This window comes from Rhipicephalus microplus, chromosome 6 (genome assembly GCF_043290135.1).
Source record: "Rhipicephalus microplus isolate Deutch F79 chromosome 6, USDA_Rmic, whole genome shotgun sequence".
Taxonomy (NCBI): Eukaryota; Metazoa; Arthropoda; class Arachnida; order Ixodida; family Ixodidae; genus Rhipicephalus; species Rhipicephalus microplus.
In genome coordinates this window covers 194,801,189-194,816,611 of record NC_134705.1, presented here as the reverse complement: position 1 = coordinate 194,816,611, position 15,423 = coordinate 194,801,189, and the positions used below count along the sequence as shown (strand labels likewise).

The 15,423-nt window shown below is 48.0% G+C and overlaps 1 protein-coding gene across 4 annotated transcripts in view; it reads left to right on the top strand.

Annotated features, from left to right (window-relative positions):
- LOC119167875 (uncharacterized) overlaps nt 1-15,423 on the top strand; it is a 596,496-nt gene that overhangs the window by 307,328 nt on the left and 273,745 nt on the right. For 3 of the 4 annotated variants that reach the window (XR_012884394.1, XR_012884393.1, XM_075867435.1), the window contains exon 4: nt 13,344-13,404. The exons of the other annotated variant lie outside the window; for it this stretch is intronic. Coding sequence is in view for 1 of the 3 variants with exons in the window: in XM_075867435.1 (XP_075723550.1) it covers nt 13,344-13,404 (61 nt within the window). In the remaining 2 variants the exon portion in view is untranslated. The remainder of the gene's footprint in view (nt 1-13,343; nt 13,405-15,423) is intronic. 4 annotated transcript variants of the gene reach the window in all.

Here is a 15,423-nt window from a genome sequence, read left to right as displayed (position 1 = left end):
GAAGAAGAAGAAGGAGAAGAATTCCGCGCGAAGTAAAATAAAAGAGTAACTGAGGGGTCAATGGCACCAGTGCTGAAGCCAGCCCGATGCTTCTGCCGAAAAGAATAAATGATAATAATAAAAGAAAATGAGAGGGACACGATAAAGAAATAGGGAAGCGAAAAAAAAGCAAATAACCGGCTGACGAAATTTCGTGGAAGTGGGTTTACGAAGGCGTGTTCGGCATCGCGGTTTTCGTCGAGTCTGTGTGCTAAGTCAACAGCGCGACGGTGTTCGCTATCCACGCGCGCACACCGATCTTTCGCGCCGTCGTCTACGTGTCGGTCCACTTCCCTTTGACGTGTCTATCTATCGGCTGCTCTGCGCGCGCGGATGTTTGCGTGGGATTTTCGGGTGTGGCGACGCGCTGCCCTGTTGCGGGCGCATCGCACTTTCGCTTTTCGACTCGAGGCGCAACGCAGTCGCCGAGGCCCTCCCACGCGCAGGGCGCCGGTTCGTGGTGCCGTGTCGTGGGAACGAACGGCCCCGCGATGTCATCGAACACTCCGGTGTGCTAGCCCTGAGGTGGGAAGGAAAGAAAAATCCGTTTCACGAGTCTTCGGTGGAGCACAGCAAGCCCAGCGCTGCGGAGGCAACAGCGCTAAAAAAAATACAGACTAACACTTTCATTTCATTTCATTTATTTACTCTCAAGGCCGAAGCATTACAGAGAGGAGCGGGTATACATCATACAAAAAAAAATCAGGAAAGACAGCAAATCAAAATTATATGTGCACAATGGCGATCTGAAAACCATAAAAGAAAAGAAAGACTGCGTGATGTGAAGAAGAGGCAGGGTGGTTGTAACAACAATGTTCAACATGGTTGCGTCTTTGAGTGACACGCGCGCACAAAAAACTAACAAGAGAAAACACAGCGTGACTTAAGTGGCGAATTTACGCGAAATGGTTAGAGAGGGCGTTTTTAAACAAAGTGAGGTCAGTGATAGCAGCGATAGGGGCGGGAAGGTGGTTCCACTCATTTGCAGTTTTCGGGATGAATGATTCAAAATATAAATTCGTGCGGGCGCTAGGAACGCCCACTTTAAACTGATGATCGTTGCGTGAGGAAACGTACGATGGGGGCTGGAAAAGAGTGTTACTAAAAGACGGAATACAATGAAAGATCTTATGGAACAGGCAAAGGCGAGATATTTTACGCCGCAGTGAGAGAGTGGGTAAGTGAAGATTGGCTTTCATCGAGGTAACACTGGACGTGCGATGGTAGTTTGACATGACAAAACGTGCCGAGCGATTTTGAACCGCCTCGATGCTGTCAGCGAGGTAATTGGTATGTGGATCCCAGACTGATGACGCGTACTCGAGTTTGGGTCGGACTAATGTTTGATAAAGCAGAAGTTTAAGGTTAGTCGGAGCCAAAGAAAAGTTTCTGCGCAGATAACCTAACGTGCGATTCGCATTGTTTGTAATATAATCGACATGCGTGTTCCAAGAGAGATTGTTAGAAATATATACTCCTAGGTACTTGTAGGACGAAACCAGATCGAGATTGCTGTGGTTAAGTGTGTAGTCGCACGGTACATTATGAGAAATACAACGGGAAATTCGCATAGCCTTGCATTTAGTAACGTTAAGCTTCATTAACCATGCGGCGCACCATGATGAAATGTGATCCAGGTCTGTTTGAAGGGCAAGATTATCTGCGTTAGTCCGGATTTCACGGTAAATTACACAGTCATCGGCAAATAGTTTGATGGATGATGAGATGTCTTTAGGTAAGTCGTTGATGTAGATAAGAAATAGTAGGGGACCAAGAACTGAACCTTGCGGAACGCCGGACGTTACAGGGCTAGTCGGGGAACAATGGTCGTTAGCAGTTACAAACTGGGTGCGGTTAGATAAGAAACATTCAATCCATTTTAAGACGTTAGCATCAATATTTAGCGCGTTTAGTTTCAGAAGAAGTAACTTGTGGCAGACGGTATCAAAGGCTTTTGAAAAATCTATGAAGACACAATCAACAGTAGATGAACGATCAGCAGCAGAGAATAAATCGTTAGTGAAGGCCAGAAGCTGTGTCTCACATGAATAATATTTCCTAAACCCGTGTTGGTGAATGCTAAAGAAGGCGTTACTTTCAAGATAACTCACGACGTGGGTGTAAATTACATGTTCGAGAAGTTTGCATGGTACACTGGTTAGTGAAATGGGGCGATAGTTCCCGGGACTATGAGCGTTTCCTGATTTAAACAAGGGAGCCACCTTCCCCACCTTCCAGTCCTCTGGGAGAACACCTTCTTCTAATGACTGATCAAAAGGTCTCGACAGAATAATTGAGGAATGAACGTCAGTGTTTTTCAAAAATTTAGAAGAAATGCCATCGACGCCTGGTGACGACGAAATTTTTAAATTTTGGATCAACTTGCGTATGCCGGCCCGGTCAACGTGTACAGAATTCATCACAATGAAATCGCGAGCTTGAACACCTGGAAGGACGGCAGGAATAGTGTTCGTAAAGAATGAAGAAAATGCATGGTTAAGGGTGATACAAACGTTCTCACTGGAAATTACTTCGTCCGTGTCAGTGGTAAGTTCAATCTGTTTCCTATCGCCCCCATTAACGACCTGCCAAAATTTGTGGGGATTGTTTTGCAGAATTAACGGTAGCGTTTGCTGAAGAAAGGACTCCTTTGCCGCGGATAAAGCACGCCCGTATTCATCGGCTACCTTTTTGTAAACCTCCCATCTTTCAGATAAATTAGAACGCTTGGCTTGGCGGTAAACGCGCTTCTTTTTATTGGACAGGCGTTTCAATGTTGGCGTGAACCACGGTGATTGACTGTTACATGCGATTTCGCGTAGTGGTATGTACTTGTTAACGAGTTCGGCAACTTTATTTTTAAACAGCATCCAGTTATCGTTGACAGATCTTTGGTTGAAGTCTTCTAGAAAAACGGAGGTGAAATGTTCAAGTTCGGTATTAATGGTTCCATAATCAGCTCTACTGTAGTCCCTGAATCGCTTTTTACTTTTTTGTTTACGGGGCGATGCGCAGGGGAGGTTGAAAACGATTGCTTCGTGATCACTGAGGCCTGGCAAAACAGAAAGCGATTGCACGAGATCGGGGTGAGAAGTCAGAACTAAGTCTAAAGTTGAAGCACTTGAATGTGTAATGCGAGTTGGGCACATAACCAGCTGCGTTAAATTGAATTGCGCGCATGTGTTAAGGAAGCAGGCGCTTTCAGAGGAGCCAGAGCCAGGCGATAAATGGGAGTTGTTCCACGAAATATCAGGAAAGTTAAAATCACCTAGGATTAAAATTGGTGTGGCAGGGAACCTCACGTGCAAGTCACTCAAGACGTCATGAAAATCATTGGAAAAACCAGATGGCGCATTCGGAGGGCGATAGCAGGCACAAACAATGACATCTTTGTGACTTATGCGGATTCGGACGCACACCAATTCAAGGGAACATACAATGGGAATTTTAAAAGACATGAATTCCTCTGAAACAGCGATCAAGACACCGCCACCAGAACGCGAGCCACGGTCACACCTAAAAAAGGAAAATTTTTTGTCGCACTGCAGGATCTCACGGTTTTCAACTTTTGACGACAGCCAGGTTTCGGTCAAAACTATCACATCGGAAAGGCACGTGTTTACTAACGAAGACAAGGCATCACGCTTGTTGATAACACTTCTGATATTACAAAGCAAAAAACAACAGTCAGGGTTAGAGGTATTACAACTTGTGTTAGCATCTAGCTACAGTGGAGAAGATGGGCCTCTGATGACAGGATCATCGCGATTAGGAGGATTTGAGGGGTCACGCGAGTCCGTTACTATTTCGCACACGCGATCTGAAGATGCGCAGTAGGTGTATATTTTATTGCCAATGACCACTTTATTGTATTTAAGAGAAAATTTGTGACCAGTTGACTTGGCGAAGTCGATTAGTTTTTTCCGGGTGGCGCGTGTAGCCTTGCAGAAATCCTCACAGATTGATGTATTTGTGTCACGAAACTTAGACTTCTGAGACAAAACACTATCTTTAGTTTTGGAAGAAGTGAAACGTGCTATCACGGGCCTAGTTTTATGCCGCGAAAACGTTCCTTGCCTGTGAGCACGCACGATAGCATCGTCAGGTAGCTGCAAGTTTAACGTAGAGGTGAGAATCAATCGGACCTTTTCTTCAGAATCGGCCCAAGTTTCTGACACTGAATCTTCAATTCCGTAGAAAATCAGGTTCTCACGACGAGACCTATCCTCGAACTCATCCAGACGCGCTCGGAGCGAAGCCTGTTCACTTCGAACGGCGGTGGCTATCATTTCCTGCACGTGAGAGCCGTCTAGAAATTCTTCAAACGAATCGACTCGTTTTTCTAGATCAGTTAGCCGAGTGGTCAAATCTAACACTTTGGACTCAAGTAACTTTTGGTTTTCTTTCACTTCGTCTATGGATTTAATGAGGGTGTCATGCCGTTGGTCAAGGTGTTTTGTTAAATCTTGAATAGCCAGAAGAACGTCACTGCTCTGTTTGCTAGGGTCTTGCTTCGGGGGACCAGGGTTGAGCTCGACGTCTCCGCTGACCAACAACATTTTAGCAACAAAAACACACTCCACAACGGTGCAGGCAAGAACACTTGGGCATGGGAACAGCAGCAGAAAGAGGTTGTTTGAGCGTTTAGAAAAAAGGGGTGGGGCGGGACCAACCTGAACAAAAAGACAAAGGGGGTTGTCAGCCGCCGGCATCACTGCTGCGATCCAATGCCCACTGAAGGGCGAAGGGTTCCGCCAGCCGGTTATATGGTCCGTCTGCCTTGATGACGATGTCACACTGGCTTCTTCTGCGTAGTAGGGTTTCAATGTTGCGTAAGGCGGCCAACCATGGTCGACGCAAGGTGACGAGTCAAACAAGGGACATGCGTCGATCTCGGGAGGCAGTCGCAGTCGATCCGCGCAGGCAGCAGGGCACGTTCCAAGGATTGCAGCCAGCTGAACAAAAAGACAAAGGGGGTTGTCAGCCGCCGGCATCACTGCTGCGATCCAATGCCCACTTACATAAATCTCCACACTCTTCACCTGATCTACCCCAGGGCGTACAGACATATGTGCCCGTGGTGTGGAGCTACCCCAACACTCTTTCACATCACGTGGGAGTGTGCAGAGCACGACGAAGAGCACGACACCACTGGCACGTGGGAGGAATGGGAGGCGCTGCTGTCTAGCCCAGCCCTAGTGGATCAGCTGCGACTTATCCAAAGAGCTGAACGGATGGCTCGCGCCAGTGGGGCCCTGGAATAGGGGCACCACCCTGCCGGACAGACTTCGCTCTCCACCCCGTATATTCTTCGGGGCACTGGAGTTCAAGCCTGTCTGGATTATGTATATAATAAAGTTTTCTACTACTACTACTACTACTACGGTGGAGCACGAACGCTCGCCATATATCCCAGTCTTGCAGAAAAGTCTCCGTGGAAGTTCGTGAGAGTGTTCATACAGGCGAAGATTTCGAGGCGAGAGCGACGTACGATAAGAAGTGGCGACAGTCCTACGCAAAAATCAGTTTTCAAGGCGCAACAGAAAATCCCAACTGACCGTGACACTTCAAGGGTAGTCGGTAGCCCGTTGCGACCGAGATGCCGTCGGGACGTGGTCTGCTTCAGATTATCCCTAAAGGGGTGTTGGGAGCAGCGGTGCTTTGATACTGATTCTCTAAAGAATAATGTGCCTCTGTTTCAGTAATGGGCAGCAGAAGCTCTCTAACAAGAATCCTTTCTACGATGCAGCAATAGGAGAGGTGTTTTTTTTTCTTCCTTTTTTTTAGTGGATTGTCGATGCACTAATGGGCGCCGTGATCACAAAGAGAGATGAAAAACATTCGTATGCGACCACTGATTTTTTTCCTTTTAACTCCGTGATCCGAACTCGTATACTATATATGTAATAGTACGGCACTGGGATGCTGCATTTCGTTACGCCAACAGTGCGGCCCCATTGCTCCTAGTTCAGACTCTAATCGCCAAAATGCTGCTGATTCTCTCGAATAGCCTGAAGATGAAGTTTAGTACGAGTAGTGAGCGTATAGCGTCTGAGGTATAGCGCGTGCCTTCGTCTTACCTCTTCTCTCGCGAGCTCGTGGCTTTTACGAGTCAGGAGGTCCGCAGTGCTCATTACGAGGCGCGGGTTCTTGGTGATTTTTTGTTCTTTCGTAAAATGTCCAAGAGAGGGAGTGGTCATTTATGAGACACAGAAGGACGATGCTCAGCGTTCTGCTCAGCGGGAGGGTTTGCGCAAGAGGGAGGGAGGGAGGGAGGGAGGAAAGGAGGGGGTGGCGCTGGCGCTGTACAGCGTGGTGCACAGTTCGCCGACTCCGACCTGTCACCATATGCATAACGATGCAATAACAGGCCCAGGAATCAATGCCCATCAACGGAGAAGACGCCAAGACATGGTTCTAAAGAACCCATGGCTCCACCGCAGGAAACTTTCGACAGCCTCATAATTACGGGCGCAGTTGCGTATAAGGCGCGTATCTCATTAGTATGCACTTCGGCAGAATGATGCCGATATGAAAATGCGAAAATACGCGTACACACACGCCCGCACGCACTCATTCGAGGCAAGCTTAAGTGGGCACACGGGCGGACGTCATACAGGAATACCGACAGACGCACATCTACATTCTGTGTCGGAGCTTTAGAGAGCACGAAGCCTTAGAAAGCTTGGTCTTTCTCATTAATTTATGACTGTAGATCAGTTGAAAGACAGCATGCCTGTGTTATAGCACGCTCTAGAACCGACCAGAAATTGAGCCAGCATGCCGAAGCAACGCGTATACTTAGCTTCTTTGAACTCGTGGTCTCCAAACGTTTGGCACCGACCGTACACGTCACACAAAAGCCAGTTCACACAGAAACACGCATACGCGTTGGAACGCACGCACAGACCACCCCAATTCACATGCGCTCACGCGAACACACAAAAAAAAGTATTTGCTGGGTCCAAAGAAATATGCACGTTGGGCTTTCGGACTGGGACCTCATGGTTTACGACCATGTTTGCATGGCTGTTTGCACTCGCCGAGGGTGGGCGAGTTTATACAAGTGCTGCCGAAAAGCGACACGCCCTCACATAAAACGGAGGACTGCCGGGCGATTTGATAGACTTGTGCCCTCTGTCGGTTGAAGTGTGCATGCTCTCTGCCAACCTTCTTCCGACATCTGTAATAACACAGGGGATTCCCCTTGGTTCTTTCCGTCTCCCGGCTGTCTTCGCGGGATATCCGCATTTGCCACCCAAACTGCTCGGAGCGAGGAGATGTGAAACTTGTGGGGCAGAAGGCTGTATAACTCGTGGAACAACTGCGAGAAGAGTGTAGTCGCCTTTATGGCTCTGGGGGTTCCCTGGACCGGGCTATATAACCGAAACGTCGCCCGAGGCGTCGACTATTCACGGGATATATGGAGGTGCAAGAAGCTGAAACAATACACAACGTATAGCGTTGTTGCCTTCTATGTAATGATAACAGATTCTAAGTGAGAAATCGTACGGTTGTGCTGTGTGTGCGTGCGTGCGTGTGTGTGTGTGTGTGTGTGTGTGTGTGTGTGTGTGTGTGTGTGTGTGTGTGTGTGTGTGTGTGTGTGTGTGTGTGTGTGTGTGTGTGTGTGTGCACGTGATAGTGCCAGCGCGTGTTGTATATGCATATATGTTTAGGCAATTGCCGTTGCGCCACCGCCTGGCTACGTCCGTTTTCTCTTTGTCAGTTGGTAAACACGTGAACGAAGCAAGTGAAACGTGAGGATTGGAGTTTCAAGGAAAGCTAACGTGGCACACGGGTCAGGAACGCCTTGACGTGTGGCGCTGTATGCGAACCTCATGAAAATGATGACGCGGTTGGTGAGCCGCTCACACAACCACTTTCCCTCACCTTCGATACTGATTCTGAAAAGATACGTGCATCGCAGCCGAAGTTATGAATCACGCCAGACACACAGAAAACAAAACCAGAGGATTTCGGGCTGATTCACTGTTTAGGCGTGCGTGGATAATGGGTGTAGGGGGGGCAAGGTTCAACGCAGCGCCCCCTACACCCTGTACCCTTAATGCCTCCCGGCGCGCGCACCGTGTTGCGGGCCATCTCAGCTCGTCATCCATTCAACGCCGTCTGAATTATCTTGTTTACTGAAGGATTAGTAGCGCACAATGAAGTAGACTTCATTTCCTCATCCTTCGGCGCACGTCGTCGTCTTGTCTGCGTACTATAATTGGTTCTCGAGCTCGAGCGCCTGTTCGTTGCGCTGCACCGAACAGTGGTAAAGGGGTAGGCCTGCTCAGTATACGGGCTCCGCTTGCTGTCTTTGTTTTTTTGTCGCTGGAAATCCGTTTAACTCCGGCCTCGACCTGCATATACACGATGCGAGGCCGCAGACGCCGTACTCAGGGGATTCCACAAAAGCTGGAGCGTACGTGTCACGCGACACTTCAAGATCTTGACGGATGGGGGGGGGGGGGGGGCGACAAATTGCCTGATCTCTAGCTTTCTCGCTGGATGCAGGCTGGAAATTTCCACAGTGGGTGCTTGTGCCGAGTCGTAGGGCTTGCACTGATGCCGTCTTTACGTCGAAACGAATTACGTGTCCTCTTCACAAGCGCTTCGAGAAATTAGTTACGTGAAAGCTCGCAGTGGGAATGGGTCATCTTAACTGGGAATTCATCGAGTTTGCCGCAAATAGGGCTTTGATCTGCAATCCCGCTGTAGTCTTCGGCAACGTCTGTTTGTTGTATTTTTGAATCTTAATTGGACACATATGCGGAGGGGGGGGGGTGATTTTAAATGAAAAGAAAAGTGAGTTCCGTAACTGCCTCTCCGGGGGAGGACACCTCAACAGTAGTTCACTGGGGATTGGGGTAGAGAAGGGATTAAAAGGATAGGATTAAAAGGGAAAGAGATAGAGACAGGAAAGAGAGATTGAGGCGCAGGGACCGCGAACGACGGTAGTAAGGAAAAGACAGGAAAGATGGTCACGGTTGCAGGAGTCCGATGATGGGGCACCACTGGCGAGAGCTCTTGTCGGCGTCAGGAGATGGCGTAGGGCTAGTCCAGTCGGCCAGAGCTACGCTGTCGTCGAGCACCGGCGTCAGGAGATGGCGTAGGGCGAGCCCAGTCAGCCAGAGCTGCACTGTCGTCGGAGATCGCGTGGGCACAACCGGTCGGCACGAAATTCAGTGAGCGAGTCCCCCCGACTCATATGCACAGCCTGTGTTTCTCTATAGCTGTCTTGTACAATCGAGTGAAAAAATAAGAAACACTACTTTGAATATTCATCTCACCTTCAAATGTGCTCTTTATTATGGTTTATCGTAAACGGGATAGGGAGTAATAGCCACTACGGATATGTGCCACTTCTTCCACTACGCCCACCACGCACAACTTTCACAGCTGAACACTACGTTCACTACTACTTCCGTCACTCCTTAACTTCATTCCCATTCCATTAGTCCAACTCCCTCCCACTTCATTCCACTTCATTTAACCCCACTGTATTCAAACCCCGCTTCATTCAACAAGCTACAACTGGCGCCGAAGCGAAGGCTTAAGCCGCAGCCCGCCATCTCGGAGGACATGCCAGCGGCTTCGCTGTGTGATGAGCGTCCACAAGGCGGAGCTGGCTGAATTGTTTACAGGCGAAGCTCCTTATGGTCGAGGCTTGACCGTTGGCGTTGTGACGATGACGATGACGATAAAGAACGAGCGCGTTCCAGACCACACATTTTCTTTCTGCCATCACGGAACAGCGCACGCACTATACCCCATATATGGCACATACACTGTACGCCATGACGATGGCGATGACGCTGATCATTTTGAAGATGACGCTCTTGATCACGGACAACGACCGGCTTGTGCAGTATATGGCCTCTCTATATGCTCTACAATGCAATTCGCATGACTGGAAACAACTACCGACCACCAGGGAAACGTGCTGAGACCTCGTCCTTGCCATCTTCAGGCTAGGTCTGATACCACAAAGCAGTGATAATGAAGCCCAAGCGAAATTCACAACACAGCATACCAGTTACGACCAATATACATTGTACTTAATTGTGCCCCGCTTGGCACTCATTTACGTTAGTGGGTGTTCAACGGGTCATTGACGGTAACGCCGAACGATCCCACTATTTCGCCCTCATTCTTCCAAATCTGGGCACACGGGTTTCTAGCGTTCCGCCTGCATTAAAGTGCAGCCGCCGCGACTGGTATTCGATCCCGCGACCTTTGGGTCAGCAGTCGGGCAACATAACATCTAGATCATCGCTGCAAAAAGAAAAAAAGAAAAACAAGCGACGCCGCGCATCGCCTTGATTGCGTCGGTCCATCGCGCAATCAAGGGACGTGCGAAAGAGTCCGCCCGCATGACGCGTGAATACGGCGATCGCGTTTGTTTAGTTCCGCCTTCTTATGCGGCGAGCGCGTGGACGCGGTGCGTGCAGTGACGCCAGAGGGCGCCACCGAGAATGCGTCACGACCTCTTCGCGCCGGCGTGACTGCTAGGTGTCGTCGTCATCGCCGCGAGTCACGTGGTCTTCTCGGCGCTAGCTGGCATTGTCTTGGCGGCGGATGTGTGGAGGGCTCTTCCAGGAGGCGTGGGTCCCGTGTACACGTCTTTTCTACCCTGCATACGTCCCCCGTACACTTGTCGCGTCGTGGCGCGATCACCTCGTTAGGAGACGCCTGCGTTGTTCGGTAGATGTCACTGTATGCGACGGCCACCAGCTGCCTCGGCGCTCGTTAGCGCTCACAAACAGGGCGCGAAGACTGGCCTGCCTGGCTATACTTACTTTTTGTATGTCCCGACTCGTATGCAGATACATACACTTCCCAGCGATTGGCTGGCCGTATTTGAGTAGGATATATCCGATGTGCATTCTAAAGGAGGGGAGGCGGAAATGTGAGAACAACATCCTGATGTACATTCTAAAGGAGGGGAAGCGCAAAGGGAGGGCTTTGGGATTTCGAGTGATGTCGTGTTGCTTGTACGCAACCTCGATGCAAGGTGAATGGTTTGAAGGGTCGCTTCTATTTTAAACAGAGCGAGTGATTTTTAAACGCCATCGCGGAAATATTCCCCTGGTTTATTTACTTGCTTTTTTACTTCGGGTGTCGGGTGGTGATAATCCTATAACAGTGATCACACATTACCTACATCTATCTAAGACACAAGCTATATAGAAAAAAAGAGACAGACATGAAGTCAGGGAAAGTATAGGGTACATGGTTTGTAGTCTTTCAACTTAAGTGCACTATGATATCATTGTAAATAAATAAAAAATGGCGAAAAGTCAAATGGTTGCTGCCTAGGAAGTTGGGAAGGTAATCCACAACCACCGGATCTTCCTACGCTCTATCGCTTCAGCTGCAGAGGTCGTTGCACTCCCGTTCACATTTGTAGGTATTTTTACATGCCTGCATCTAAACAAGGGAGTGTTTGACAACCCCGCTCCTAGCCATGGCGGTGAGATTAGAATACTGTTTATTTATTCATTTACCTGTTATGGGCGAAGTACCTTTGGGCCAAGGCTTGTTCGTCCGTGTCCGCAGTGTCCGCACTCACAGGCAGAAACGTTGACGTGACAAACAAACAAACACATGAAAGAAAAATGGTTTAACAATACACTAATATCAGTCGTCCTTGAGACAGAACAAAAAAACTCCCCTAAAAGCAGAAACCCTTTCAGTTGGCGAGTTCAACGTAAATATTGTCACGTGCTTGTCAAAAAGAAAGACAATGGCAGTTGTGCATGTGCCATGAAGTACAATGAAATGGATGAAAAAGAACTCTTTTGCGCGTTCTATTAAAAGAACCGACCTTCTTCTGGTGTCTTAATCTCTGCGGCAAGACCTCTGTTTTGACGTCGTGACAATATTATGGGCCCTAGAAGGTTTATCGTCGACTTTTACTCTCAGCTGTCATGATATATGGAACGTTGTTGCTATAATTGTCAATATTTTATGTTTATATGAATAAAAATGTTTACAATTGACGAACAACAGTCGTAATGGCGAGGAAACAATATGAAACAATTGCAAGCCCAAACCGTTGTACTAGTCGGATATTTCGACGTAGATATTATGGACCATAGAACCTAGCTTTTTCGTAGACTGTTTATGTGAATTTATGTCCCTTTATGTGACTCAGTTTAGATTATATGGCGCAATGCTTGGGCAGCGTATGGTTTCTCATCCCAGAGCTTCGCCCACTCGTTATGATTCACTCCGTGGAGATGCGTGGATTTTTTTCTCTACTATTGTTTCCTCCTGGTCGTTTTACCGCCCCCTTTTTCCTGCCAGAGTGGAGCAGCCTTCCGACTGGCGAACCTGGTTTAACTCTCTCCCTCGAAGATCTCTGCTTTTCACTACGAACCATTTCCCACGAACTGCATATTTAGGTTAGAGCCAAAGGCGGACTTTTCCTAGGATTTCTCAGATTTCATTGTATGCTATATAGCTTCACGAGGCTTTGATTAATAATGCACGCAATGCTTAATACACTGGCTCCATTATGGACTGGTGTCTAGATGAATGTTGAGTATGGACTTGCTACTTGTAGAGAAGTGCGGCAGTAAAGGATTGTGATATTAGGTCTGGTTAAAGAAGACACGCTTTTTAGCTTCTCTTCATAATTGAAAATTTAGTTGAAGCGCACTAAAAAAACGGACGGACAGAAGAGGCTGACAAGGACAGCTCTTGCTGTCCTTGTCAGCCTCAAGCAAGCGCTGTCCTTGTCAGCCCCTTCTGTCCGTCCGTTTTTCAGTGCGCTTCATCAAAGTTTTCAATTATGAACGTAATCGAACTGGCCCATCTTACCATCTTGCTGCAATATATCTTTATCTTCTCTTCCTCGCCAATTAGTGATCTCCCTATCCCAGCCTTTTCTCTTTCTTCTCATTATTTTGTTCTTTCTTTCTTTGCCACAATATCACTCACAAAAAGCAGCCTCAGAAATTAAAAGTCTGTCAATGTATGAATCGAAGGATCTGTCTGTCTGTCTGTCTGTCTGTCTGTCTGTCTGTCTGTCTGTCTGTCTGTCTGTCTGTCTGTCTGTCTGTCTGTCTGTCTGTCTGTCTGTCTGTCTGTCTGTCTGTCTGTCTGTCTGTCTGTCTGTCTGTCTGTCTGTCTGTCTGTCTGTCTATATATCTATCTACTCTTTTGTTAGAAACGTCCTCATTATTTGCCAAAATTTATCTTCACAAAATGCAGCCTAAAAAATAAATAATCAAATCGAACATGCAATCACAGCCTTCGATCGGTCAATACATTTTCTTCCTTTTCCTCAACCGCAGTTGTCATCTTTGCGAGCTTGCAGCGCACCGATATTCTGTGTCCTCCCGTTCCGACGCGGCGGTGAGTCGTTTGTTTCTTTAATCGGGCGCAGGCGATGCCTAAACCCCGGTTTCTTCGGGTCACGAAAATATATAGTGTGACCCGCTCTGTCGATCCCGCCCGAGAGCCGCGGAATGAAGCCCTTAAAAATAGATTCGCCGGTGGGCGCAGTAAATGGGATCTGGAACGTACGTCGGTACGGGAATTCGGTATTACTCGAGTCTTGCCACTGCTGCCAAATCGTTTTAAATCGAACTTCTATGGCGCAGCGATGGCTGGAAACGAACTGCTATGTTTACTTCCTAGCTCTTGCCCCGCCGCGGTGGTCTAGTGGCTAAGGTACTCGGCTGCTGACCCGCAGGGCGCGGGTTCGTATCCCGGCTGCGGCGGCTGCATTTCCGATGGAGGCGGAAATGTTGTAGGCCCGTGTGCTCAGATTTGGGTGCACGTTAAAGAACCCCAGGTGGTCTAAATTTCCGGAGCCCTCCACTACGGCGTCTCTCATAATCATATAGTGGTTTTGGGACGTTAAACCCCACATATCAATCAATCAATACTTCCTAGCTCTTGGGAGAAAGTGTGTGCGTGGGGGGGGGGGGGGAGATGTTTGGGATTCGCGGACGTCTTTCTCGCGTTCTTGATAATCGACGTCTTTAGAACGTCTTCTCGTATAGCAACTAAAATAGAAGTGTTTACGTTCTGCGCACGCGCAATCTCGCTCCTTCACCGCGCCCTCCTTTCGGACCCCAACCAAGCTGTCGCATTCGCGCACTTGGGCGATTTACACGTGACATCGTTTCTTTGTGATAACAAAGAAACCCGAGAAGAATCTGTAGGTACTGCGGGACATGAAAATGTTGGGTGCAAACAGTATAGGTGGATTTGTTTACGATTTCGCTAAGCTTTGTCAATAAAAACTACCGCCTTCTGCCGAAGTAGTCGGAAAGATTCTTTTTACAGGTGCTGTGGTTTGTCTGACAGCTGTCGTAACGTTATTTCGTGACGATGGTGCACTCTTGTAGATGTCGCCGTTTTATAGCTTGCATAAGCGCTGATTGGCTGGTTCGGAACCAACCAGCCAATCGGTGTAGTCGCTGCAATCTTTTCGACGCACCTAATTCGGCGTCACGCAAAATTAAGCTACCCGCTAAAATTATTGCTTCAGAGCGGTCCCTAAATGCTCTTCACACAGATTCGATTGCTCAAGTAAGAATTGCTTACCGCACACCCCGAAGATTCCTTCGGCGCAGATTTCACCTTGGGCAACTGTATCGGATATATTGAGGAACCTGTTTCTTATTCGCAATGTTCTGAGAAAGAAATTTCTCGCAGAATGGGAGGGTTAAGTATATTAGCATGGACCAAATCATGCATGACAATCAGAATGTGATTGATGCAAGAAACAAATGGGACCAATTTTGTACGCACACAAGTTGTTGTTCAGGAGCACGACGAAATCTTTCCGATAGGAATTAACCGACAGTGCGCTGCTGATTGCTCTCGTGCACTTTTACTTCAGGACCACAGTAAGCAATGAGTTGTGAGGGCAGCAGAGTGATTTGTAGTGAAATTTTGGCTAAGAAATCCTGTCCAAACTGAGAAAACGGCTGTAAATTTTCACGAAAGCGAAATTCAGAGCGGTCTGCTTGGAATATTTTAAGAGTGCGAAAAAAAAATGTAGCTAGACGTTGACTGTTTGTAAGTCCACCACGTCTGACGTAACTTCCAGTCGACTCGCTCATTTAAGTTGTCTAACTGCTTGAAGGTACTTAGTGCATACTTGCAGATTCTACTATAGATCATGCCAGGCGAACACGTGTGAACGGAAGCTTGGTCGCGTCATTGTATTTCTTCTCGCCATCCCCCAATGTGTTGCGCAGTTACCTCAAAAACTCCCACTGGCACAGTTAAACGCTATACCAAAACTTAGTTCTAAGCTTCTAGCTCCCATCCGACGTGGCTGCACGTTGCAACAAATCTGTCGGCGAAAGCTTCGCGCCCCATTAAGGACGTATTTATGCCCAGGCGGTGGCATTCAGA